This window comes from Vombatus ursinus, unplaced genomic scaffold (assembly GCF_900497805.2).
Source record: "Vombatus ursinus unplaced genomic scaffold, bare-nosed wombat genome assembly UNPS02009975.1, whole genome shotgun sequence".
NCBI lineage: Eukaryota > Metazoa > Chordata > Mammalia > Diprotodontia > Vombatidae > Vombatus > Vombatus ursinus.
In genome coordinates, this window is record NW_020949753.1 from 815,035 (window position 1) to 841,052 (window position 26,018).

Genomic DNA, 26,018 nt, shown 5'->3' on the forward strand with positions numbered 1-26,018 from the left:
TTCCTTCTTCATGAGGCCTTTCCTGGTCCCCCCAAATGCTAATGCTTTTCTTGTTTGGATTACTTTTGTAACTCTGTATATATCTTGTGTGTATCTGCATGTTTACCTGTTGTCTCCCCCATTAGAATGTAAGCTCCTTGAGGGCAGGGTTTGTTTTTTGCCTTTCCTTGTATCCCCAGCGCTTAGGAGAGTGCCTGGCACATAGGTAGTGTTTAATAAATGTTTTTAGAAGACTCATGATGAAAAATGCTATCTGCATCCAGAGAAAGAACTAGGGAGCCTGAATGCAGATGGAAGCAGACCATTTGCTCTCCTTTTCCTTTGTTGTTTTGTTTTATTGCTTCATTCTTGTGGTTCCTCCCATTAGTTCCAATTGTTCTTTACATCATGACTAATGGGAAAATATGCTTAATATGAATGTGTAAGTAGAGCTTATATCAAATTTCATGCCATCTTGGAGTGGAAAGGGGAGAAAATTTAAAACTCAAAATCATGGAAGTGAATGTTGAAAACTAAAAATAAATTAATTATCAAGAAAAAAATGCTTGTTGACTCACATCTTCTTGCCTTTTAAGTTAAAAGCTTCTTGGGGGGGTAGAGAAGGGTGGGGAGGTGGTGGTGGTGGTGGTGGTGATGAAGATTGCTTCTTACACATCTCTGCATTCCTCACGTGTGTCTATAGCATAGCACCTTATCTATAGTAACTTCTCATTAAATATTTAATGAACAGGATATTAAAATCCTACTTTTGGAGTCTCTATATCCTACCTTCCTGTTCCCTTGTGGTTCATATCTCTGACCTGACCTTTTTAATCCATTTTTTTTTTTGGTCCGTATACTCTTCCTATTTAGGAAACAGGAATTGTAGATGTTGTTGCATATTAATGACTCCAACTAGCTGCGAAGCATTTCATGTTGCTTTCCTATAACGTGGGTAGGAACCAATATGGCCTTTCACACTTCTTTTTCAACTTCAAATAGTTTGACTAAATAAATCCCGTACTTGGGTTTCTGAGCAGAGGGAATAACAGAGATAGTTGTGGGAAGTGTTTAGGAAATTCACCATATTAAGGGATGGTAAAGGGTTGATGTCAGAGCTATTTGGGGGAAAGATTATTTTTCCTCTTTGACTCTACAGAGAAGTGGGGGCCAGGAAGAAAGAGGAGACTGACTGTCAGATATTTCATGCCAGGGTCCCTTATCTAAGAGAGCAGCTGGATAATCTCTGTCATAAATCAGAAGACAAAAACCTTGCCAAATGATGTTAATGGAAGAAATTTGGGGACTGAGTATTGGCTGAGGTAGGTAGGTAAAAAGAGAATGGGTAGAAATGGAGGTGGGAGGGAGAAGGGAAGCAGGCACCCCTCATGAAAGGCTACGAAAAAGTCATTCAAAGCTAGTGCTTTAGCAAACAGGCAAGGACCTGGGGAGACTGCTAAGGAAGAAATATGTCGCCCTCACTACTTCAAAAACGAAAAGGAAGGCCCCAGGCAAGAAATAATGAGTCCTGCAGAGCATGGATGTCACAGGGGACCAAGAAACATGCTCCTGACCCGTGGAATAAATGTGAGGTAAGTCTACAATTATAGGTCTTCAAAAGCAGAACGAGAGCTTCAGAGAAGTAGGAGTCTAACTGTAAATCATCTCTATCATGTATTATTTACATATTGTCTTTCTCATTAGAATGTATGATTATTGAGGGTAGGGCTTTCCACTGCTTAGCACAGTGTTGATTGCATATTATGTTGATTGCATATTTTGACAATCACAATTGCTGATTGACAAAAATGTATATACTGCATCATGTTGTCATAATGCGCCAAAATATAGAATAATGTACAGCAAGAGGTGCTGCGTAGATGGAGATTTTACAATCAGCCAGGTTTCCCAGGAGATAGAACATTTTGAGGAAGACCTAACTTCAAATCTCAACTCAGACGCACTTACCAACTTAGCAACTTCTTCCTCAGTTTGCTCATCTGTAAAATGAGGATAATAATAGCACCCAATCTCCCAGGGTTGCTGTAAATATAAAATGAGATGATGTTTGTGAAACATTTTGCAAAAGAGGTATGTAAATGCTAGCATTTATTATTATTATCATTAAAATGTAATATTCACAGTAGTGACTTTTCTAAGGTTTTGCCCACAAATATAAACTGATTTGACAACTCAGAGAAAATAGTAGATACAATTATATCAAATAATTGTATTTCTTTGGTCTATCTGCACCAACATAAACTGTTTTGATGAAATAAGCCATGTTTTGGCCAGTTGTATGAAATTTAGTCAGAGCCTTCCTGAGGTGTTCAAAACTTAGCTACACAGACATCATACTTAGCAAAAATACTATCTTGCATTGTATTATATTTGGCATTTGAGGTTTGTAGCATATAGGGCTGTGTATACTGGCTATGCCAGCGAGACACATGCCATGGTGGGTTTTACCCAGACAGAGAAGCTCCAAGCACAGCGGTGGACCTCATGTCCATTTTTGAAGATCAGTCTAGTTTGGTTTGGAAAATAGCTCATCACTAGGGTGATAATTTTTTCCACCAGTCACATGATGAATCTCAAAGACAATCTCCTGAGTTGTGGAGGGATTGCAATTTTTGTTACCAGAGGGAGGGTCCAACAGTGAAACGACAGAGTGACAGATCCCTGAGGTATTGTATGTGAGTAAAGGAAAATTGTCAATCAATCAATAAGCACCTATCATCCAGGCATTGCGCTAAAAGCTGGAAATTCAAAGGCAAAAGTGAATTGCCCCAAGGATGCTGTACAGGCATACCTTGGAGATATTGCGGGGTTCAGTTCCAGGCCACCACAATAAAGCAAATATTGCAATAAAGCAAGTGACACAAATCTTTTGGTTTCCCAGTGCATATAAAAGTTATGTTTATACTATACTGTAGTCTATTAAATGTACAATAATATTACATCTAAAAGTAATGTATATGCATTAATTAAAAAATACTTTGCTAACTGTCATCTGAGGCTTCAGTGAGTTATAATCTTTTTGCTGGTAGTGGGTCTTGTCTCGATATTGATGGAAGCTGACTGATCAGGGTGGTGGTTGCTAAAGGTTGGGTGGCTGTGGCCTTAAAATAAGACAATAATGAAGTTTGCCAGATCAATTGACTCTCCCTTTCACTTGAACACTTAGCGACTATTGTAGGGTTATTAATTGTCCTAATTTCAATATTATTCAATTAATTATTGAATAAATTCAATAATTCTCATTCATGGTGCCCCAAAACAATTACTGTAGTAACATCACAGATCACTGATCACAGATCACCCTAACAGATACAATAATAATGAAAAAGTTTGAAATATTGTAAGAATTACCAAAATGTGACACAGAGACACAATGTGAGCAGAAACTGTTGGAAAAATGGCGCCACTAGACTTGCTCGACTCAGGGTTGCCATGAACCTTCAGTTTGTAAAAAATGCAATATCTGGGAAATGTAATAAAGTGAAGCACAATAAAATGAGGTATGCCTGTATTCCAAAGGAGGAAGAGAACCTGCGTATCTGTACAGACAAAGAATATACAAAGGACATACAGCGCCTTTATCCATGATAACCACTCATTAAATATTCATTTAATGAACAGGATATTAAAATCCTACTTTCAGAGTCTACACATGACACATTCCTGTTCCTCTGAGACCGATTGCTCTTTCTCTTTTGTTGTTATTAGACATTACCCCATTTGGGGTTTTCTTGGCAGAGATACTGGAGTGTTTTGCCATGTCCTTCTCCAGGTCATTTTATAGATGGGGAAACTGAGGCAAACAGGGTTAAGTGACTTGCCCAGGGCCACACAGCTAGTATGTGTCTGAGGCCAGATTTGAACTCAAGAAGATGAGTCTTCCTGTCTCCAGGCACAGCACTCTATCCATTGCGCAACCTAGCTGCCTTAGCAGCTCTTTCTCTGGCTTGACCTTTTTTATCCATTGGTCAGTAGTTTTGAGAATGAATGCACTAGCATTTGGGGTTGGTAATCAGGAAAGGCTTCATGTAGAAGGTTGTTTAGAAATTGTCCGAGTTTGCTCAAATTTGAACTGCTAACTGAGGTATTGGGGTACAGTGAATAGAGAACCAATCTCAGAGTCTGGACTATTTGGGTTCAAGTACAGATCCTGACAGATAGGCTGTGAGAATCTGGGAAGTCACTTAACCATTCAATGGACTGGGCAACTCTCACAAGACTAAATTGTGGAAAAGCAGATGCTGATCTGCATTGGTAGAGGGAATTTTCTCATTGGGCATTCCCTATATCATTGAATTCATAGGTCTAATTAAAAACAAACAAACAACTAACCAAAGGTCTTTATCAGGGTGAGTCATTTAAATGGATGAAAGTTGTTTTTGAGTTATTTTCAGTCATGCCCAACTCTTTTTTTTTTTTTTTTAGGCAATTGTGATTAAGTGACTTGCCCAGGGTCACATAGCTAGTAAGTGTCAAGTCTTTGGTCTGAGGCCAGATTTGAACTCAGGTCCATCCTGACTTCAGGGCCGGTGCTCTATCCACTGTGCCACCTAGCTGCCCCTTGCCCAACTCTTCTTGATATCATTTAAGGTTTTCTTGGCAAAGATACTAGTTTCCCATTTCCTCCTCCATCTCATTTTACAGATGAGGAAACTGAGGCAAAGAGAGTTAAGTGACTCACCCAGGGTCACACAGCTGTTATGCATCTGAGGCTAGATTTGAATTCACAAAGATAAATCTCTTTGTGACTCTTCCTGACTCCAGGCTCAGTGCTCTATCCGCTGCACCACCTAACTGTATCCAAAATGGATGAATAGAAAACAGCAAACAATTTCTTCTTGAATTTGTTTTTAAGGGTAAAATAAAGGAAGTGTTAGTAATCAAAAGGTGAAAGGGACTAAATCATTTCATGTGGACAGGAAATTCAGATTCAGATTCTTTAATGACATCAATTATATATTTTATATTTGATGATGTCATTTAAATTTCCTAATGATGTCATTTAAATTCCTAACCTCTTTGTTTCTCACATATATATGCATGCAATTTTAGAGCTAGAGGAAAAGATATGTGGTCCAACTCTCATGTTACAGATAAGGGACACATAGCAGGCACTTAATAACATTTTTTTAAGCTTGATTTAATTTAAAGAATGTTCAATTTGGAGTCAAAGATCATGGGTTCTAATTCCAATTCTGCTTAACACTTCCAGGATCAGAGAATATCCAAGAAGACCCTTTTCACTCTAGATTCTATGATATTCCTAGATTAAAACTGGGGAACATGAGATTTTCTTTTCTGGGTCACCTGAAATCTCAAAAACTGAAGGTAGTTATCCTTTCCTCTAGAGTTTTCGAGTCTTGAAAATAATGAATTGATGTAGGGAATACACACATACACACATACACATATACACATATATACATATAAATACATATATATCTATATTATACACACACATATACATGCACACACATATTTATCAGGTGGCTCAGTGGACAGAGCCCTGCACCTGGAGTCAGGAAGATCTGAGTTCAAGTCCAGCCTCAAACACTTATTAGCTATGTGTCCGTGGGCAAGTCCCTTAACCCTGTTCGCCTCAACTTCTTCATCTGTAAAATGAACTGAAGAAGAAAATGGCAAACCATTCCAGTATCTTTGCTAAGAAAACTCCAAATGGGGTCGTGAAGAGTTGGACATGACTGTATATGTGTGTATATGTGTGTAGTGCCGTTAGGAGAACTTGTTTTCCTTGAGGATGCATATTTGTTATAGGAAATTTATTCCCCCCCCCCATGGGGTGAGGGTAAAAAAGGATAGAAAATAGATTTCTGTTCATTAAAAAATATGGAAGGGTGTGTGTGTGTGTGTGTGTGTGTGTGTGTGTGTGTGTTATAGATGTCAAATGCTGCATATACTTTCAGATGAGGTCCCTGTGTTTTATTTAACTGTAGTTAATTTAACTGTAATGACTTTGGTACAAGAGGTTCACAATGTGGGAGTGATCTGTAAAAGATATAATGTAAAAACAAAAGACATCAATAAACTTCAAAGTGCCATTCACCCTGCCCCCCCTCCAAAAAAAAAAGAAGAAAGAGAGAAAATAACTAAGTAAGACTTAGCTATGCCTTTTAGGTGCATGATGATTATCTGGTAACCTTTAATGCAATCGACAAGCATCTGGATGGTTGGGAACTACCTAGCCAGCATGGGTCACACAAAGCTTCCCATTCTCCACACCTTGACCAAAGAAGCATCAAGATTGCATTGGGGATACTACTAATTTTGAATGATTACTAACTCAGAGGAAAGTGCTCTTCCTTAATGGGCAATATTCCATGAACTCATTATCTTTCTGCTAACTGTGGTTGAAAATAAATAAATGAAATCACTTGTACATTCACTTTAAAGACTGACTACTATGGGTTAAGCTTTTCTGCAAAAGGCAATCATCCTGACTCACTGTTTTCATTGTCCCATTTAAAGCTTCATTTGTACTTCAAGTAAATGCTCCAGTCAAGTGAAAAAACATGGATAAAAGCAGATTGAGCTGATAGGTCCCCACCTTCCGGTCTGTGCAAAGTACTGATAAAGGTGTATGAGTAACTTGTCTGCAATGGAGCCCTTATCAGCCATAATTCAGCTGTAATAGATCACTTGTGGCCCAAGAGTGTTTAAGCAGCATCCCCATAACCTTGGCAATGGCTAACATTTTCAAATTTACCAGGAAAGCATCCCCCACGAGGAAAGTACGCCGATAAGCAGGGGTCCATCCATAACAGTAAGAGTCCAGAAATTATGCAATTTGAGGAATTGTTGATGGTGTTGAGGTTGTTTAACCCAGAGAAAAGACAGCTAAGGGGAGAAATAAAACTTGTCTTCAAATATTTAAAAAGAAGTGATGTGTTGTTTATGCATTTGGTACAGGAGGCAGAATTAGGGCCAAAGGGTGAAAGTTATAAGGAGACATATTTTAGGTTAATGTTAGACAGAAGTTTCATACTTAATAGATCTTGTCTCTGGACAGGACCTTAGAGGCTTATAGGTGCAGAATTCTTATTTTATAGGTGAGAATATTAAAACCCAGGGTCGTGAAGAGACTTATGAGAGGTCACAGAGAAACAAATCATCAGAGCTGGTGAGAGTGAGATTCTGACTCCAGAGTCAATAGGTGGAGAGAGCATTTATTAAGCACTTACTGTGTGCCAGGCACCGTTGCTATGTCTGAGGATACAGATAAAAGCAAGCAAGATAATCTTTGCCCCTACGGAGTTTACATTCTAAAGGGGGAAGCCCATACAACAGGGGAGCTGGAAAGAAGGGGAGCAGGGTGTGCTGCAGCCAGCTCTATTGGTTATTAAGACACAATTATCAATTTTTTTTGTGTGAGCATTTACATCTTAGAAATCAGCAAATGCTACAAATCAGGGCTTAATTTGTTGTTTTCTTGATTGTTTAGACTAGGTAGCTGGATAGAACAGTGGATAGAGTACCACGGAGAGTCAGGAAGACCCAATCTGACCACAGACATTTACTAGCTGTGACCCTAGGCGGGTCACTTAACCTTTGTCTGTTTCAGTTTCTTGAACTGTAAAATGGAGATAATAGCACCTATCTCCCAGGGTTGTTGTGAGGATCAAATGAAATAATAATTGTAAAGTGGTTAGTACAATGTCCAGTACATAGTAAATACTGTATAAATGTTGGTGTTTGTTATATTGTAATTGTGAGAATGGTGGAGAAAGTATTAATGATACAAGGTGTAGTCTTTTTTTTTTTCCATTTAGAGGGAGGCTACTTTATCAATACCTTGGTGAAGAGATAGCAGAGAGGTAATATGGAGGCCAGCACTCAAAGAAAAATAAGATGAAATCTTACCTTTTCAGAACAGTGGGACCCAGGATGAACGCAAACATTTTATGTGAGGTCTGAGGGGAAAGTTTTCTTATTGACTTGAATGTTCCGTGGAAGAAATGGATACTGGAGACAGTCAAAAAAAAAAAGTGAGGTGAAGCATTCTGGAGTCCTTCCTAAAATGGTGGTTCTGAGGAGGGAGTCGCCAATGAGAAGAGACTTGGGGTGGAGATTTCCCAGGATGACAGTGAGGTTTTTTTTTTTTCTGTTTATTTGTTGTTCAATCATGTCTGACTATTTGTAACCTTATTTTGTGGTTTTCTTTGCAAAGATACTGGAGTGGTTTGCCATTTCTTCTCCAGGTAATTTGACAGATGAGGAAACTGAGGTAAACAAGGTTAAATGACTTGCCCAGGGTCACACAGCTAGTAATTGTCTGAAAGATGAGTCTTCCTGACTCCAGGCTTGGCACTCTATCCACTGAGCCACCAGTGGGATAGGGGAGGTCAAGAAGAAGTAGGGATAAAGTTGAGGTAAAAGTGAGAAAGAGATGAACTCTTTCCATTGCATCACCAGATTTAGTCTCTATGTCTTACCTACCTCCTGGCTCCACAGCTAGGGGCTCCCTTTCACATTAGTGAATCTTCCCAGAAACTCATTCTGGAGAAAGGCCTCAGAACAGTCATTCTTTTTTTCCCCTCCACTTAATAGGATTTTTGTTTTCCAATTACATGTCAAGATAGTTTCCAACTTTTGCTTTTATAAGATTTTGAGTCCATTTTTTTTCTCTTTCCCTCTCCTCTCCCCTCCCCAAGATGGCATGCAATATGATAGAGGTTATGCAATTACAACTATTAAACATATTTCCACATTAGTCATGTTATGAAGGAAGAATCAGAACAAAAGGGAAAAACCACGAGAAAGAAAAAAAAGGGAGAAAATAGTTGGCTTTGGTCTCCATTCAGACTCCATAGTTCTTTAGCTGGACGTGGATAGCATTTCCCATCGTGAGTCTTTCGGAATTGTCTTAGATCCTTGCATTGCTGAGAAAAGCTAAATCTATCAAAGTTGGTCCTCACAAAGTGTTGCAGTTACTGTGGAAAATGTTCTCTTGGTTCCGCTCACTTCCCTCAGCATCAGTTCCTGGAAGTCTTTCCAGGTTTTTCAGAAATCTACCTACTCATCGTTTTTTGTAGAATAATAGTACAGAACAGCCATTCTTGATTGTCCAGATTTATGTCTCTATGCAGGTATCTCCTTCTATCCCTCCTCCTACTTTTCAGCTCCCCTTTTATATCTTATTCTCTTCTATTAGAATGTAAACTTCTTAAGCTTCTCTTTTCCCGTATTCATATCTCCAACTTTTAACTCAATGCTAGGCACATTTTAAACACTTAATAAATGCTTGTTGACTGACTATGATGCTGCAAATCCTCCAACAATTAGCTCTTTCATCATTAGAATGGGTTGCTTCATATGGTAATGAATTCTCTGGGGTGCTCCAATAATGGCCTAGGCCTTTCACTACCAAGATCCTTTCCTTCCACCTCTGGGTTGGCTAATTAGCATATCAGAACCAAAACTCAGAGCCAGTCATCATTGACCTATGGACTCTGTACCCCCAGCCTGTGAGAGGCTGATTTAGCATTGAGTCCTGGCCATGCCTAGCCCTCTTGAGTGTCAGTAAAAGAGGGTACCACTGTGATCCCATTTTATATGGCCAAATCTCTGGTGCCCCTGTTTAGCTGAGGATGAGCTGTCCAGGGGGCATCTCTTCCTCTTCCTGAATGTTTCTCGTTGGAAATACATGCTGAAGAAACCTGGCTTTACCTCCTTTCCCAACAACTGTTTTTTTCTTTCAACTTCTAGAGATTCATTTGGGGATTCCCCTCAACATGCCTGACCTCTAACGCTGGAAAATGGGTCTGAAACCCTAGCAGCTGCTTCTACTTTCCAGGATTCCTTTTAGGGCATAAAGTACAAGGACTAGGAGCCTGGATTGCGTATCCCAAGGAGACAGACTCACCATTTCTCTAACTGATATCCAGGCAGGGATTAAAACATGAACTTCATGTTTTTTTTGGTTCTCTCCCAGCTGACCTCATAAATAGAACCAATGGGGACTGGACACTCTAGCACTGAGGATTAGAGGCTTGACTGGTATCCATGAAGGAAAAAAATAAATTGCTTTCATACTCATGCACTGGATGAGTGAGTGAATTACTATGGTCTTCTGATTCAGATTCTATCAAAAAAAGAGTTCTATTTCTATTAAAGTACATAAGTATTTATTAAACACCTACTATGAGCTGGGCACTGTGCTAAGGGCTGGGGATACAAAAAGAGGCAAACAAACAAAACCCAAACAAGCCAAAACACCAAAAATCCAGTCCTTGCCTTCAAACTGTTTTGTTGCTTGCCCTCTCTGATCCTCAGTTTCCTTAATGAACTGTGAATTCTAAGGTATAGCTCTTACATCCCATGGTTGTGATTCACAGCACCATCCCTACAGAAGCATCTATAGACGCGAATGACAGATATATTCTGGTAGTCGACGGCGGTTAAGATTAAGTCACCATTATTCTGGTTTGTCAAGACTGGCTCAGTCTTGGAAGTCTCTATATTTTCTGCAAGCTTTGGGCTTTAACTTGGTTTTCAGAGCCATAATTAGACACTGGAGAGATCTTAGGAGGCTGTTTATAGCTGGGATTCCGAGAAGGGACTCTGGCAGCCAGCAGTTACACCTACTTGCTAGCCAGCCCAGCTATACCAGAACAATAGACATTTAATGACAGCCATCTAGATCCGGAATTTCAATTAGAAACCAAAGTCTTTCCCTTGATTGAGGATCGAGGTGGGAAATAACCTTTTTTTTTGTGTGAGTTTTGAAAGGGAGCCGCTCATTATTTAGAAGCAGAGACACAAATTTTGCTGAGTGCTAACTGCACCGGAATGGTGTGGGTTATATGAGTATCTAGTGACTAGCCCAGACAGACGAAAGCAAAAGCGTTCTGGACTGGGAAAGTATTTTGAGTCTTACGGAAGGGGGAAGTAAAATTATCTTTGCAAAAAAGGCAAGGTGAATCAAGAAGTATTTATTAAGCTCAGACTATGTGCCAAACACTATAGTAAGTGCTGAGAATACAAAAGGTAAAATATAGCCCCTACTCTTAAGGAGGGAGAAAACATGCAAACAACTATGTACAAACCAGTTATATGCAGAATACATTGGGGGTAATCTCAGAGGGAAGGCACTAAGATGTAGGAGGTCTGGGAAAGGTTTATTGCAGGGGGTGGAGATAAGGAGGGAGAGAGTTCTAGGCATGGGGGACAGTCAGTGAAAATGCTTGGAGTGGGAGAAGGGGAAAAGAAATTAATATTTATTCCATGTTTACTATATGCCAGGCACAGTGCCAAGTGCCTTACAAATATTATTGTATTTGATAATCATAATAGTTAACATTTATATAGCACTTACTATGTGCCAGGCACTATGCTAAGCACTCTATAAATATTATCTTGTTTGATAGTAATAATGATAATAGCTAACATTTATATAGCAATATAAGGCACATAGTTAAACACTTTATAAATAATACCTCATTTAATAATAATAATGCTTAACATTTATATAGCACTTACTATGTGCCAGGCACTATTCTAAGTATTTTACAAATATTAAGTGATTTGATCCTTACAACAGCTATTATCATCTCCATTTTACAGTTCAGGAATCTGAGGCAGACAGAGGTTAAGTGACTTGTCCAGGATTACACAGTGCATGAGAGTGCATTTGAACTCTGGTCTTCCCTGACTTTAGACCCAGCACTCTATCTGCAGCTCTACTTAGCTGGTGTCCAATTCAAGGAATAGCAATCCCACGTCATTGGATTGGTGGGGAGTAAGGCGTAAGAAAACAGGAAAAGTAGGAAGACACTGGGTTACAAAGGGCTTTAAAAGCCCAAAAGGAGTTTATATTTATTTTATCTGTTCTATTTATTTTATTTATTTATATTTGATCCTGGAGGTGATAGGGAGTCACTGAAGTTTACCGAGCAGGGGCTGGGGTGACACACTCAGACCTCAGATTTAGGAAAGTCACCGTGGTAGTTGAGTGAAGGATGAACTGCAGTGGAGATGGCAGGCAAACCAACCAGCAGGTGTGAGGGGATGCTTACCTGTACCAAGGCAGTGCTAGTGTTAGAGGAAAGAAGGAATCTCTATTTCTACTCCCCTATACTAATATTTTTGCATCAATTTGTCAAAAAAAAAAACAAACCTTGGAATAAGCCTTCATCTACCAAATTTCTGAATCTGGTTTGTATTTCCAAAAACAGAGAGGAAAACCAATTTTTTTTCTCCAGTTTAAACCAATGTTTTTTAGCTACTTCATTAAATGAACATAAGCTTCCTGAAGGCAGGGACTATGTCACTTTTTTATTTGTATCACCATTGTGTTAGGCACAGGTAGGTCACTTAATAAACAATCAGTAGATAAACATTTATTAAACACCCACTATGTGCCAGGCACTGTGCTAAGGGTTAGGAATACAAAAAAAGGCAAAAGACAGTCTCAACCCTCAAGGAGCTCACAATCTAATGACATGACAGTAAGTCATGCTTAATATATACATATTCCATGCTGAGTGATTGATTTTTGACCACTTCAGTTGATGCCTTGGGGCTCTTGGCTGTTTTAAGTTGCTTGGCTGTTCAAGTTGCCAGTGAGTTTCTGACATTCTGAGTTAGGCATTTTAAACATGGTAGTCATTATCATTTTTTTTTTCCTGAAAGAAACCATTCATCCACACGCACAATTATTGAAGAAAGTCAACATGGTGTACTGGTTAGAGAGCCACCCAGGGAGCCTGGGTTCAAGTCTTCAGTTTGACACATGCTAGCTATGTGACCCTGGACATAAGATTAGCAGAAAAGGTGACCCCCACTGGTAGAGTCTTCATCTGGGAATTCCTCATACCACTGACATCATAGGTGTAGTGTCTATCCTTATCCTCTTTATTGAAGGTGTTAAAGTTGTATAAAATATGTTTCTAGATTTCAAGACAAGACACATACCCAGTGCAGGTGATATAGCACCAGCCCTGGAAATAGGAGAGCCCGAGTTCAAATCTGGCTTTAGACACTTAACTACCTGTGTGACTCTGGGCAAGTCACTTAACCTTGATTGCCTCAAAAAAAAAAAAAAAAGACATATACCCAGAGAATCTGAAGCATTGCAAAGATTTTCTAATTTAACCAAGCTTCTTCTGGGACTCTGTGGTGGTCTTAGACTTAAAATATCATACTGCCACCAGCCCCTTCTGTTGGAGTCATTACTTCATTTTAGACTGCATTGTTGTTGATTTTTCTCAAGCTAAAACCTGGAAGAGCCAAAGGTGTTCCCTCTTCGTTTCAGAGTGGCTGGAAATAAAAATGAGAAGCATACTTGATAAAAAGTTTATTTTCAATGTGGAATTTTAAGGAAGCCATTCCATCAATTCATTTACTTGCCCAAGATCTATTTTATGAGCTTGTCCCCCTCTAAAAGGGTGGATTAATCAATCAATAAGCTTTTATGAAGGATCTATTGTGTGTCAGACATTGCGGTGGGGCACAAAGACAACAAAGAAACCATGATCCTTTCTAGGAGCTTAACTTGAGTTGGAGAAGGAGGGAAGGAGAGAGAAGAGAGTGGGTAATATGTTCACATATAAATGATACAAAAATATATACAGAGTAAATACAAGATAATGGAACGGAATCAGTAGCTGGGGCTGGGGGGATCAGGAACTTCCTCATGGAGGAGGTGGCCGTTGAGTTCATCTTTGTCTGAAACTGGGGACTAAAGCATGAGGAGAAAGTGTATACCATGGTTGGGGATTAACTTCGGTCAAGGTATGGAGGTTGGTTTCTTGTGTTCAATTTGGCCTGCCCATAGAGTACATATAGGGAAACGATGTATAATAAGCCTGGAAAAGTAGCCAGCTGCCAGGTGGTGAAGAGCTCCCAGTTCCAGAGAGAAGTTTGTGCTTTTTCCTAGAGGTAATATGGATTCACTAGATCTTCTTGGACAAGGGAGTGATAAGGTCAGAGCTAAGCTTTAGGTGGTGGCTGTATGTAGGATGGAATGGAGAGGGGAGAGACTTAAGGCAGAGATATTAAGTAGGTAACTATTACAATGGTCTCCTTTAGGCCACATAGGTCTATGCCATGGAAGTGGCCCAGTGTGAGGGGAAGGGACAGACACTGGAAATGTTGATCACTTCCCTATCTTGAAAACAATAAACAAATGCTCTACATCTGGACAAAATACTAACACTTGCCTTTCTTTGTACCTCAAGTGCTTAGCACGATTCCCAGCACATAGTAGGTGCTTAATAAATGCTTAATGACTCACTGCCAGTCTTGGTAGGTCAGTCAACAAACATTTATTAAGAAAGTACTGTAAGACAGACACTGGAAATATAAATATAGGCAAAACGACAGTCCCTGCCCTCAAGGAACTTATATTTTAATATAAAGGGAATATAAAAGGGAGAAGATGACTCATAAAAAGTAGGGGTGGGTGGTAGAAAAGGGCGGCAGGGTGAATTGTAGTGGTGATGTAAGGTGGAAAAGACCAGCGAGTCAGGAGTGGGCCTGGCAAGAAGTAAGTCATGGCTACATTGGATGAGTTCTCTAATAAAAGTTCTGGAGAGGAACTAACCAATAGGAGGAAGGGGTCATCTGCAAGGGATGGAGGTGGAAATGCCTAAGTTGAGCAACTGAGCAATATTTAATGAAATAAATTTAAAAAATGTTTTTTAAAAAAAGGATGTGAAGGACTGTGATGTGAAAGCTGTATTAGTCTTCCTTGGCCTCAATTGGCAGAGTCAGTAGCAACAGGTAGATGTTGCAAGAAGGCAGATTTAGGTTTGATATAATGAAAAATTTCCTAACAATTAGAACTTTCTGTAAGTGGAATGAGCCGCCAAAGGAGACAGTAGGTACCCCTTTCATGGATGGATGGCTTCAAGTAAAGGCCAGATGATCATTAGTTAGGTATTTTGTAAAAGGGTTTCTTTTTCAGGGATGGTTTGTGGTAGATGCCCTGTGAGGTCCTTTCCAACTCTACGAGGCTGTGATTCTGTGTTCTTTTTGTGTCTTCCAGAATGTAAAATCCACTCTCTGATTTTTTGTAATCAAGCATATCTGATTCTTCTGTTGCTGTTGTTGAGTTGTTTCAATTGTGTCCGACTCTTTGTGACCCCATTTGGGGTTTTCTTGGCGGAGATATTGGAGTGGTTTGCAACGTCCTTCCCCGTCTGATTCTTTCATCTCCTTCCTCTTTCTCCGTCTCTTTTTTGTAGGTACTGCTTGTAATGGGCTCCCTGGTCTTCCTGCTTTACATCTGGCAGTATCATGACAACTTCCATTTCCAGGTGGTCCATTTGTATGCCCGTCTGGGGTACCCCAATGCCCAGCACATCCTAGGACAGAGATATCTGAAAGGTAAACCCCTGTCCCCAGCTAGAGCATCGTCTGTTTGGGGGAGGGCACCTTGGTTAGGAGTCGGCAGCAGATCTACAGCTAAGGATGAAGACTGGAGTGACAAGTAGTTTCATTTAATTTGTCTTCCTCTCTGTAATTTGTTTTGCTTTTTTCTTCAGGAGCTGGTGTGGTCAAGAATGAAGAGATGGCAATGCACTGGTTTAGGTGAGAAACTTGCAGTTTGTTACAGCATTGGAATTCAAGAGATTGTTTGTTTTAAAAGAACATTGAACAATCTTGAGGGCATTTTAGGAAGCAGTAAGACCTCCCCTATCCTTGAATGAGTCTAGCCTACTGCTTTTCTTATAGTCTTGGTTTCGTCTTCCTTTTTATCCTTCTTGTGGAAAAATTAAAAATTACATTTCAAAGTAGCTGACGCCAGGAAAGCAGAGGGCTGTGTAGTTATCCTCTCTATTTGAGAAAACCTAGACAGATTCAGATAATTAAAGCAAACAACAAGTAACAAACATTACACTAACAAATCTATCTACTACTTAAGACTTATTAAGCAGCTGCCTCACAACAGCTCTGCAAAATAAGTACGAAAATATCATTGTCACTGTTTTGCGGATGAGGAAATTTGGACTCGTGGATGTTAAATAACATGTTTTTGTTGTTGTCCGTCCTTTGTTCTCAAAGAGGGCCGTGAAATCAGGGAGGTGATGCCATGACATGCAAGTGAATTGGATTTAAGTGAGGGAGGGCTGTGCAAAGCTTTCTCCTCCAGAGCCATTGGGGTCTAGTGGCAAGGTATAGATCAGGACAGCAGGAGATGGCCCAGGTTGCAGTGGGGGCCTTGGCCTTTTCAATCTAAGATCTCAGTTTGAGGCAACGCAAACAGTAACAGTTCTAACAGTAAAGGTTGGAACATTACGGGGCTAATTGTAACATGTACTGTTCTAGTTAAACAGCAGATCAAAAACTCAGTAATACTGGATTTGTTGGGTTGTCAGACTTGTTGAACCTGTAAAAATCATGGATAGTTATCTGTAAATTGTGCATTTTCATACTGATGGAAAAACCCAGATGAAGCCTTTTTATGATTTAAACATACATTTTAAAAATCTGGTTTTGCCCAATAAACCAAATACCTGTCTTCACAGCGCTAATTCCACATAGCTCTCTGCTTTGCTCGTCTAGCTCTGGTCTTTGGGGCTCTCGTACAAAAACAACGGCTTGTTTTAGGAGAGTCATTCTATATAGGAAGCTGAGAATAACTTTGGAGACACGTACCTGACTCATGGAAGCTCCCTTTTCATGCTCCTCCGGGAGGGTAGTGGATGGAAATAAAGCAGCTTAGAAGATGCCAGGAGCGCTGCCAGCATGGAGACAGGTGGTGGCGAACAAATGGAATTTAGGGTATGTGGGCACGCAACAAAAATAGCTGTACTTAAAGATTGCTTAAGGGCTGTCCAGACCCATTTAACAGAAAATGGACATCTGCTGCATAATGGTCCATATTTGCTAGATGCTCAAAGTCCCAAATGCTGCAATGTCTCCGTCACGTTGAGTTTTAAGGGTCGCCGTTCAATGATTCCTAAGCTTCAAGACTCGGATTCTTCTAGATCTTGAAATCAGTTTGGGCAAAGTAGAGCAAATTGTTTACACCTGTGGCTTTTCAGAAGGGGGAGCCCCCTAATCCTACTCACATGTTCTCATTCTTCCTTTCAGTGAGTAGTTTGCTAAAAAAAATTCATCAGGAAAAAAACCCCAAATAAATCAAGAAGCCCATTCCCTTAACCTCTAGTTTACAGTGGAATACTCTGGGTGAATTCTTTTATTTGAAGGCTTGGAATTTCAAAATTTCTTTCACCATAGGATCATAAGATTTTAGAACTGAAAAGGACTTTTGAGATCATCTGGTCCAGATTGCTCATTTTCCAGGGAGTTCCAGTTGGATACTCGCCCAAAGTAACATAGTTCATAAGTGGTAGAGACAGGATTGACTCCCAAATACCGTTACTCCATTCTTCTGACTTTAAATCCGTTACATCATTCTGCTTTCACACGGTTTGCTATGAGGGCCTCTGGCTCTTTTTTTCTTTTTCTTTTAAATGTTATTTTACTTTTTTGTAATTACATAAAAAGACAATTCTTAACATTCATTTTTTTTCTTTTTGGTGAGGCAATCAGGTTTAAGTGACTTGCCCAGGGTCACACAGCTAGTAAGTATCAAGTGTCTGAGGCTGTAACAATCATTTTTAAAATAAAATTTTGAGTTTCAAATTTCCTACCTCCTTTCCTCCCCTCCCTCCTCCCTAAAGTGGTAAGCAATTTGATGTGTTATATATGTGCAATCATATAAAACATAATTCTATATTAGTCACGTTGTGAAATAAAAAACAAAACAAAAGAAAAAATTATGAAAAAATAAAAAGTGTATGCTTTGAACTTCATTCAGATTCCATCAGGATTTTTTTTTTTTTGTGAGGCAGTGGAGTTAAGTGACTTGCAGAGGGTCACACAGCAGTAAGTATCTGAGGCCAGATTTGAACATAAGTCCTCCTGACCCAGAGCCAGTGCTCTATTCACTGCACCACCTAGCTGCCCCTCCATTGGGTCTTTATCTAGATGTATCACATGTCTTTTGGACTTGTCTTGGATCATTATATTGCTGAGAAGTGGTAAGACAATCATAGTTGATTCTCCTTGCTCCTTTCTAATGGAGCTTGACTGTTTAAGGAAAAGAGAGGTACCCACTGGCTTGCACAAAGGTAGAGTCGGCACATTTATATGCATCTGGTACATTTAGCAAACCAGACAAAAATGGGGCTTTTATCTACCATGTTAAAGGAACTTCCATTTCAACATGGCTGCTTTTATTTTAAGAAGTGAACTCTGGGCCCCAGTCAATTCTGAGCAGAATTGAGAAAAGTAGCTGCTTCTCTTCTTGGCAGAAGTGAACTGTCTATGGGTATGATGTGCCATCACGAGAAGCTAACTTGTTGGTTTTATTAATCAGATTTTGTCCTCTTTCATCTAAAAAAATCTTTGTTATAAGGGAAGGCTTATTCTATGGGAAAAGGGGGAGAGATGTGAAGAAATGAAGATGACGTCAAGATAGGTATCAATAAAAAACTTTAAAAGGAGCTGTCCATTATCAAAAATTCCTTTTGCATGTTTACTTCTGTAGGGATAGAGGGTTTGAGCCCCATGTGTGGGGGGACCCCCAGTGGCTAAGGGACCAAGTGTATTGAGTTCTTGTCCTTTTGTATCTTAAAGGGAGGTGGAATACATAACATCTCTACCCTCTTTTCTGCCCCTCGCTTCTCCAAGGGAGATTTTCATTCCAGCTAGGAGGGGAAGCAGGAGGTTGGGTCCTGAAGCCATAGACAGAGGGGGACACAGGCCAAAAAGCATATCTATCCACTCCCTTGAATAACATTAGTCTAGGAGATATGATCAGGTTCGAGCTAACTTTAATCTCTTTGTCATTTTGGGTGGGAAAGGGGACCTCTAGACTTTATATCCAAGTCTTGACTTTTTTCCCACCTAATACCAGTACCACAATAAACACACATAGCAAATAGCAAAGAAACCTATGTATCCAAATCAGAGCAAAACAGAAATCAGAGAAGGACACCAGAAAACACAGGGAAAAGGAGTGAGTGAGATAACTAAGCTTAACCAAGGGAGAGGGTCCTGAATCTCATGCAGGGTAAAAATTCCTCAGTCTCTAGATTAGCAAGCTGGGGGGTAGAGACGTGACGGAGACACGATGCCAGCTCCTCTCATCTCTTTCCAGAGTTTTTTACTTCAGCAACCTGAAGTGGGCTTGGCCTCTTCTGGCTTCCCTTTTGAAGCTAGAAGTTGACTAGAAGCTCAAAGAAGGCTCTTGTAATAGGGGTTACATTTCCTCACGTGAATCCTATTCTGTTCTCCATTGTGTTTACTAGGGGAAAACAGTAGAAAAGCAAGTTCATCATAGCATGTGACATTTGCGGTTCTGTGAATTAAAATTCTATTTAAAGAGTACAGAGTTCGTGCACCCAGATGGCCACAGATTCTACACAGTTTTCTGTACAATTTTGCAACATGGAAGGGCAGCATCAGACAGTGAAAAGAACACAGCTTTTGGACACCAGAGGATCTGGGTTCAAATTCTGCTTGTATCACTTACTACCTGTGTGTCCTGGGTCACATTTTTTTAAACTCTCTGGGTTTTAGTTTCCTCATTTGTATGTAACATCCCTTCCTCACTTCGAGCTTGCACAGTTCCCCTCAAGTTACTTCTCTTTTTTAAAAAAACATATTTTTAATTTATGGAATAAAACAAGTTACTTCTCCCTTCACCCCCACACACAGTACACCCTTCAGGTAATTGCCCAAGATCACCTTGAGCGGGAATGGTATATATAAAATGAGGTAGTAGAACTAAGTGACCCTTAAGGTCTATAATCTATATTTATATATAATCTATATCTAGTCTATAAGTCTATAACCATTTGGTGTTGTAAAGGAAGGAAAGGAACAAGAATTTATTAATCACCTACTATGTGTTGGGTGCTTTACAAATATGATTTCACGATCCTCTCAACAACCTCAGAAGGTAGGTACAATAACCATCCTTATTTTACAGTTAAGGAAATCGAGGTTAAGTGACTTGCTCAGAGTCACAGAGTTAGTAACTGTCCAAGGTTGGATTTGTACTCATCTTCTTGACTTCAGGCCCAGAACTCTACCCACTGTGCCACCTAGCTGCCTCTCCAAAGAAAAGAGTACTTACACTCCTGTTTGAGGAAGTTGGTAATTTGTGATTTAAATAAAATCTCCTGATTTTAGCAACAAGTAGGTGATTTTTTTTAAGGGAAGGGGTGGAGGGAAACAACTAATAAATAAGAATGAGAATTCACTGCTGGTGGAGCTATGAATTAATCCAGCTCTTCTGGCAAACAATTAAGAAGTATGCAAAAGGCTACACGGTTTATGTTCTTTGACCCAGAGATACACTTCCTCAGATCTATATGTACCTATCAGACCTGTTCCATTAGACCTATATTTACAAAAATATTCATAACAGCACTATGAATTATTGATTAAAAAAACTTCTAGAATCAAGATGCATGCCCAATAACTGGGGAGCGGTGGAACAAAAATGGTATCTATGTATCATGGATCCCTCTGCCAAAGGCAGGGTGGTGTAGTGGCTAGAGAGCTGAACTGAGAGGCTGAAAGATCTGGACTCAGGACCTGCTTTTAAGTCTTCTGAACAATACACACAGTGACTGTGCTGTAGGAAATGAGGGCAGCAGTAAACTTGGTGCAACCCCAAAAGACAATGCTGGGGCTGTATTATCAAAGTTAAAGCTGGCTTCCTTCCTTTGAAAATAGCTGCCATTTACTTACATTATCTTACTTAGTTCCTCTGTCTCCTCAGCTGCATCATCATCCTTTCCACTGTGGGTGCCTCCCAAGGCTCTGTCCTGGGCCCCTTTCTTGTTTCTCTATTAGCCTCTCTTTTGGTGACCTCATCAGCTCCATTGGGTTCCAATAATTATCTCTGTGTAGATTAGTGGCATCAACAGGGGCCATTAATTCATGTAACTGGATCCCTGTGAGTCACATATTTATTTAAAAAACCACATATTAACACTATCTATGTTCTATTTTATTTTTATTGATTTTGTTAAATATTTCCCAGTTGCATTTTGATATGATTCAGGTCACACTTGTAGAGCTGTGGGCTGAGTGTTTGACCCCTCTGATATAGATGACTCCCAGGTCTATCTGTCTAGCCCCAGTCTCTCTCCTGAGTTGCAGCCAAGTATCACCAATTGTTCATTGGACATTTCTAATCAACCAGTCAACCAAGCATTAATTAAAATACTTCCTATGTGCTGGACTCTGTGCTAAGCACTGGAGATACAAATAAAAAAAAAAAGTGGGAGGGGAAGAAGGAGAGAGAGAGAGAGAGAGAAAGAGAGAGAGATAAGGAAATGGAGATACAGAGACACAGAGATACAGAGACAGAGAGAGACAGAGAGAGACAGAGAAACTGACACACATACACACACACAGAATCCCTTTTCTTAAGGAACTTAAATTTTATTGATGGAGACATCAAATGCCTATATAAGTATGTAGCGTGTAGTATATAGTATTCTTCCTCCAAACCTCACCCCTCTCCCCAACTTCCCCATTTCTATCAAGGATAACACTGTCCTTTCAGTCATGAAAGTTCTAAACCTGGAAGTAAACTAGGTAAACCTATGGAAACTGCTAAGATCACCAAGAGAAGACATAGAGAGAAAAGTGCCAAGGGTAGAGCCTTTGACTACATAAAGAGGGCAGGACAGGGATGATGAACCTGCAAAGGAGGCAAAGAATCAGTTCCACATATGGAGAATTGGGAGACAACAATGTCTCTAACACCAGGAGGGGAATGAGAACCCGGGAGGTGAAGGTAGCGAACTGTGGTAGACCCTGCAAAAAAATCAAGAAGGCTGAGGACCAAGAAAAGTCAACTGGATTTATCAGTAAAAATTATTAATTGTCTTGGAGAGAGCAGTTTCAGTTGAGTGGCGGTGAAGAGAGAAGTCAGATGATAAGGGATTGAAAAATAAGTAGCAGTGAGAAAGTGGAGGCAAGAACTATAGGCAGTTTTTTCTAGGAGTTAGGTACAATTTACCTACCTGGACTGATATTTGTTCTAGATTTAGAAACTTTTTTTTTTTACTTTTAAAATTTTTAAAAATGTTATTTTATTTTTAATTTATGGAATAAAACAAGTATTTCCATAACATAGTACAATAAGAAACTTTCTTCTTAAATCCCCTCTTCTGCAATTCATTTAAAATATTGATGAATGTGTGTGTTTAACATTTTAAAAGATTAAAATGTACAACTTTGGGGCTTTGATAAAACTAACCTGTGCATTTTTTGAATGATATTTCTAGTAAAGATATTATCATTTATTGGGTACTTACTTTGAATAATTCTGCTCTGAAGGTATCCCCAGGTTATTTCCTTCAGTAGTTTGGTTTTTTTCTTCTTTATTTTCTTCTAGTTACTAGCTCCTTTATCTGTTTCCTTTCTCTTTCAGACAAGCCTCCCAGCAGGGTCACCCTCATTCTTCCTTTAACCTGGCAGTTGGGAAGCTAAAAAACAGAACTCTAGCAATCGAAGAAGGGTAATCAAATTACTCGTCCTTTTCTGTCCCAACCGAAATTTCATTTCTTCTGAACTTGCCCTCACTTGTTTTTGGTGATGGATGGGAAGTGAGGAACTATACATGTAACATGTAACTCAGTCCCTATCCCATCTTCTTTTCCATTGGGATAAATTCTGATGAAGGTCTGAATGTATAGTGTATCCTTAAATGTCTACAATTCTTGAAAATTAACTTCATGTTAATGAGGGGAGGAATCAGGGGGTGAGAGTTGGTGAACCTGAGCTCAAAGACAAGGATAGAATAGGATCTTACACCTCTCACTTGAATTTATAACGTCTCCTTAAGGAGTTGGGGTTGGGGAGGAGGTTTCTCTGAAGAGACCACATTTCAACATAATCTTGTATAAATGGGATCAGCATGGTCTTGTACAAATGGGATTTTATAGGTAAGAAGATGATAATAAGCAATCTCCTTTGATCTTCCCTCTCTCCTCAGTCTCTATCCTCAGGGGACGTGTTCCTTACTTGTCTCAAAATAATATATGGTGCTGTTCATCCCCACCTTGGATGGGATATTCTGCTTTCTTTTTAATGTATCTTTAGAGCAGGACTTTTGAACTGGTTTGTGGCCCACAACTTCTCTTTGTTAGCTATTTCTTGTGCAGCTAACTAGAGATAATAAGTAGCTTTCTGTTAAGGAGGACTTTTCATTGTTGTTATTGTTTGTCCATTTTTCGAAGAGGACCAATGTCATCATGTCTTGCTGATGTCTTGACTTGTTTATGGATTGAATTTAAGTAAACCCGAGTTGCACGAAGTCATCAGCCTCACTCTCTGTTGCTGAGTCATTGAAGGCCAGTGGCAGGACAAAAGTCAAGATGACTGGCGATGGCCCAGGATGCAGTAGATGGCCTTGGTGTCTTGAATGTCTGACCAAGCTCTAAGCATTTTACAGTGCCTGCTTCAGCAGCCTTCGTGACCATTGGAACAAATTATTCTCATCCTCCCATCCTGCTGGGGAAAGTCTTCACATACTGGACTTTTTTAGTTGCCCCTTTCTAGTTGGGGGTGACAAAAAGCATCTGTGGCCACTCACGACCATTGTGGGGAGTGGGCCTATATCCTTGTGTTAAGGATTTTGGCTGGGAAACAATCTCATTATAGTAAAATAGTTGTGCTTCAAATGTTTTAAAGCAGTTCTCAAAGTATGGCCTTGTGACTCCTTGGAGTCCTGAGACTCCTTCAGGGGGTTTCTGAGGGCAAAACTATTTTTATAATAATCTTAATATGTTTTAATTTCTATTACAGTAATATCAATAGATAAAGTGCACATAAATAAAAGCTCTTTGGAGGAAGGTACCCAAAATTTTTGAGTGTAAAGGGGTCCTGAGGCCAAAAAGTTTGAGAATCACTGTTTTAAAGGAAGATTTCATAAGATCATAGATTTTGGCATTGGAGAGGAGAATTATTTTGGGTTGGACTTGACTCAGGCCAATCCCCTGTTACTTTAGATTTGGTTGTGAAGCCAATTGGGGCACTTGAAGGTCATTCCACAGGTAACAAAGAGAGATTGATATCACCAAAGTAGGACAGGCATCGAGGACACCTCAGGTTGATTCAGCCTAGTGAAGCTCCCATGTTTGAGTTGCTTATGATGCTTCACACTCCAGCAACCAGGAAGTGATGCCAGTAATTGAGCCCTGAGTCCCTGAGCCAACCAAGACTTGAGGATGGTTTCCATACCTCTTAAGGAAAAACCAGCCTAGCTTGCATGGAGAGGTGTTAGGGCAGGATATTACCACTACCACAACCAGGTGCCCTTCCTGGTTTTACGTAGAACCCCCAGCAGTCATTGGGGAGCAAGACTGCCAAGCTGTCAATCATCTGCCTATTAAGCAGACCTCCCGAGCATGTTCAGACAACTCATTCCCCTTCCCTTCCTGTGGGCAAAACTATTTAGTAGCCAAACCTCTTCAGACTCATGGCTATCCCTTTTAAACCTAGGGAAGGCATTCAGAGCAAATGAAAAATTGCTACTGTTTCACTGTTAACTCACCCTATGGCTCCTGGCTTAGGTTTTTTTTTTTTTTTTTTTTGCTTTTTGGTGAGGCAATCAGTGTTAAGTGACTTGCCCAGGGTCACACAGCTAGTAGGTGTTAAGTGTCTGAGGCTGGATTTGAACTCAGGTCCTCCTGACTCCCAGGCCTGGTCCGGTGGCTTAGTTTTACTAGAAATATATGGTCTTCCAAAATATTTATAGCAGTTTTTTATGGTAATAGTACCAGTGCGCAAGTTATGGTCAGCCACTTAACATCAATTAGACTCAAATTTTTTTTTCATCAATTACTTTTTGCAAAGGAATATTTATTTCACAGATATAGCAAAAAGAGAAGTACAAACATTTTCCCAAAACTCCTTGGACGCATGTCTTGACCCTGCATCTCTTCCATCCCTGGGGAGAATGGTTTTAGGCTTAGTGCAGTTTCTAGAAAGCATTGGTGCTGCCAACTTCATATCCAAATGCAGCCTGGCTGCTGAATGAGACCTCTTCCACCTGTGGGAATTCCATCGGCAGATTATGCTGATTGCTGCTCATAAGGGTGGGGGTCATTGTCTGGTCTGCCATTATGCTAATGAGGTGCATGCTGGCACTTTTATTTCAAATTGAAGAGGAGGAGAGGATGCCTTTTTCCTTTTTCTCTGAACATCTAACTGACACTTTCTTTCTCTCCTAGGGAGGTAGAGATGCTTCTTGGTGTGGCTGCAGGTCAGGGGCTTCCAGAGGCCCAAGAACTGTTGGAGAACCTTATCCAAGGAAGAAACAAACTATTACCCATAGAGAGCACTGAGAGTTCTCATAGGCCATAGCCTAGGTCCCGAATACTTGAATGCAACTTTCATTTTCCTGTAGTGGATTTGTAATATTTTGTGAAATATCTAAGAGAAGTTGACTTTTAGCTGTAGTTACAGTGATACTGATTTCTCTGTTGGCTTTCACAAATGACTAGAAACTATCATGAAAAGTGATCTTAGAGCATGGGGTAGGAAGTAGGAAGCCCTGGATTTGGAATCTGGTGACCTGTATTTGAATCAAGGCTCAGCTGCTTCCTTAGATTGTAAGCTCTTTGGGGGCAAGGACTGTCTTTTTCCTCTTTTTGCGTCCTCAGCACATAGCACAGAGCCTGGCATATAGCAGGCACTTAATAAATGTTTATTGATTGATAATAAATATTGCTTGATTGATGACATCAAGTAAGGTTCTTTACTTTTTCTGTGTCTGGGAAGATCTGACAAAAAAAAAAAAAGGCCGATGTCTCCTACTGCATCTAGGGCCATCTCCAGTTGTCCTGAAGAGGAGGGGAAAATGAGGCTGGTGACTTTGCACAGCCCTCTCTCACTTAAATCCAATTCACTTGCAAGCCATAGCATCACTTTCCTGATGTCATGGTCCTCTTTGACAAAGAAGGACAAACCACAGTCTGAGAAGAGCCAGCTACATATTTTGAGGGTCCATCCCAACTTGA

At 39.9% G+C, this 26,018-nt stretch overlaps 1 protein-coding gene across 2 annotated transcripts; it reads left to right on the forward strand.

Annotated features, from left to right (window-relative positions):
* The first annotated feature begins 1,186 nt into the window (after window positions 1-1,186).
* On the forward strand, window positions 1,187-25,673 carry LOC114036763 (secretory immunoglobulin A-binding protein EsiB-like). Of its 2 annotated transcripts, XM_027853450.1 has the most exons (5): window positions 1,187-1,571; window positions 15,204-15,345; window positions 15,504-15,549; window positions 22,427-22,513; window positions 25,230-25,673. In XM_027853450.1, exons 1-5 carry the CDS (start codon window positions 1,449-1,451, stop codon window positions 25,360-25,362), a joined length of 531 nt encoding a protein of 176 aa, XP_027709251.1. In that variant the 5' UTR covers window positions 1,187-1,448; the 3' UTR covers window positions 25,363-25,673. The 2 variants fall into 2 exon arrangements, with proteins under 2 accessions (XP_027709251.1, XP_027709252.1); XM_027853451.1 differs by lacking the exon at window positions 22,427-22,513.
* Window positions 25,674-26,018: the final 345 nt, after the last annotated feature.

Coding starts and splice junctions, on each gene's coding strand:
- LOC114036763 (XM_027853450.1), top strand. CDS start 1,449: ATGTCGCCCTCACTACTTCAAAAACGAAAAGGAAGGCCCCAGGCAAGA. Junction 15,346..15,503: donor AGGACAGAGATATCTGAAAG/GTAAACCCCTGT, acceptor TTTTTTCTTCAG/GAGCTGGTGTGGTCAAGAAT. Junction 15,550..22,426: donor ATGGCAATGCACTGGTTTAG/GTGAGAAACTTG, acceptor TTTCTCTTTCAG/ACAAGCCTCCCAGCAGGGTC.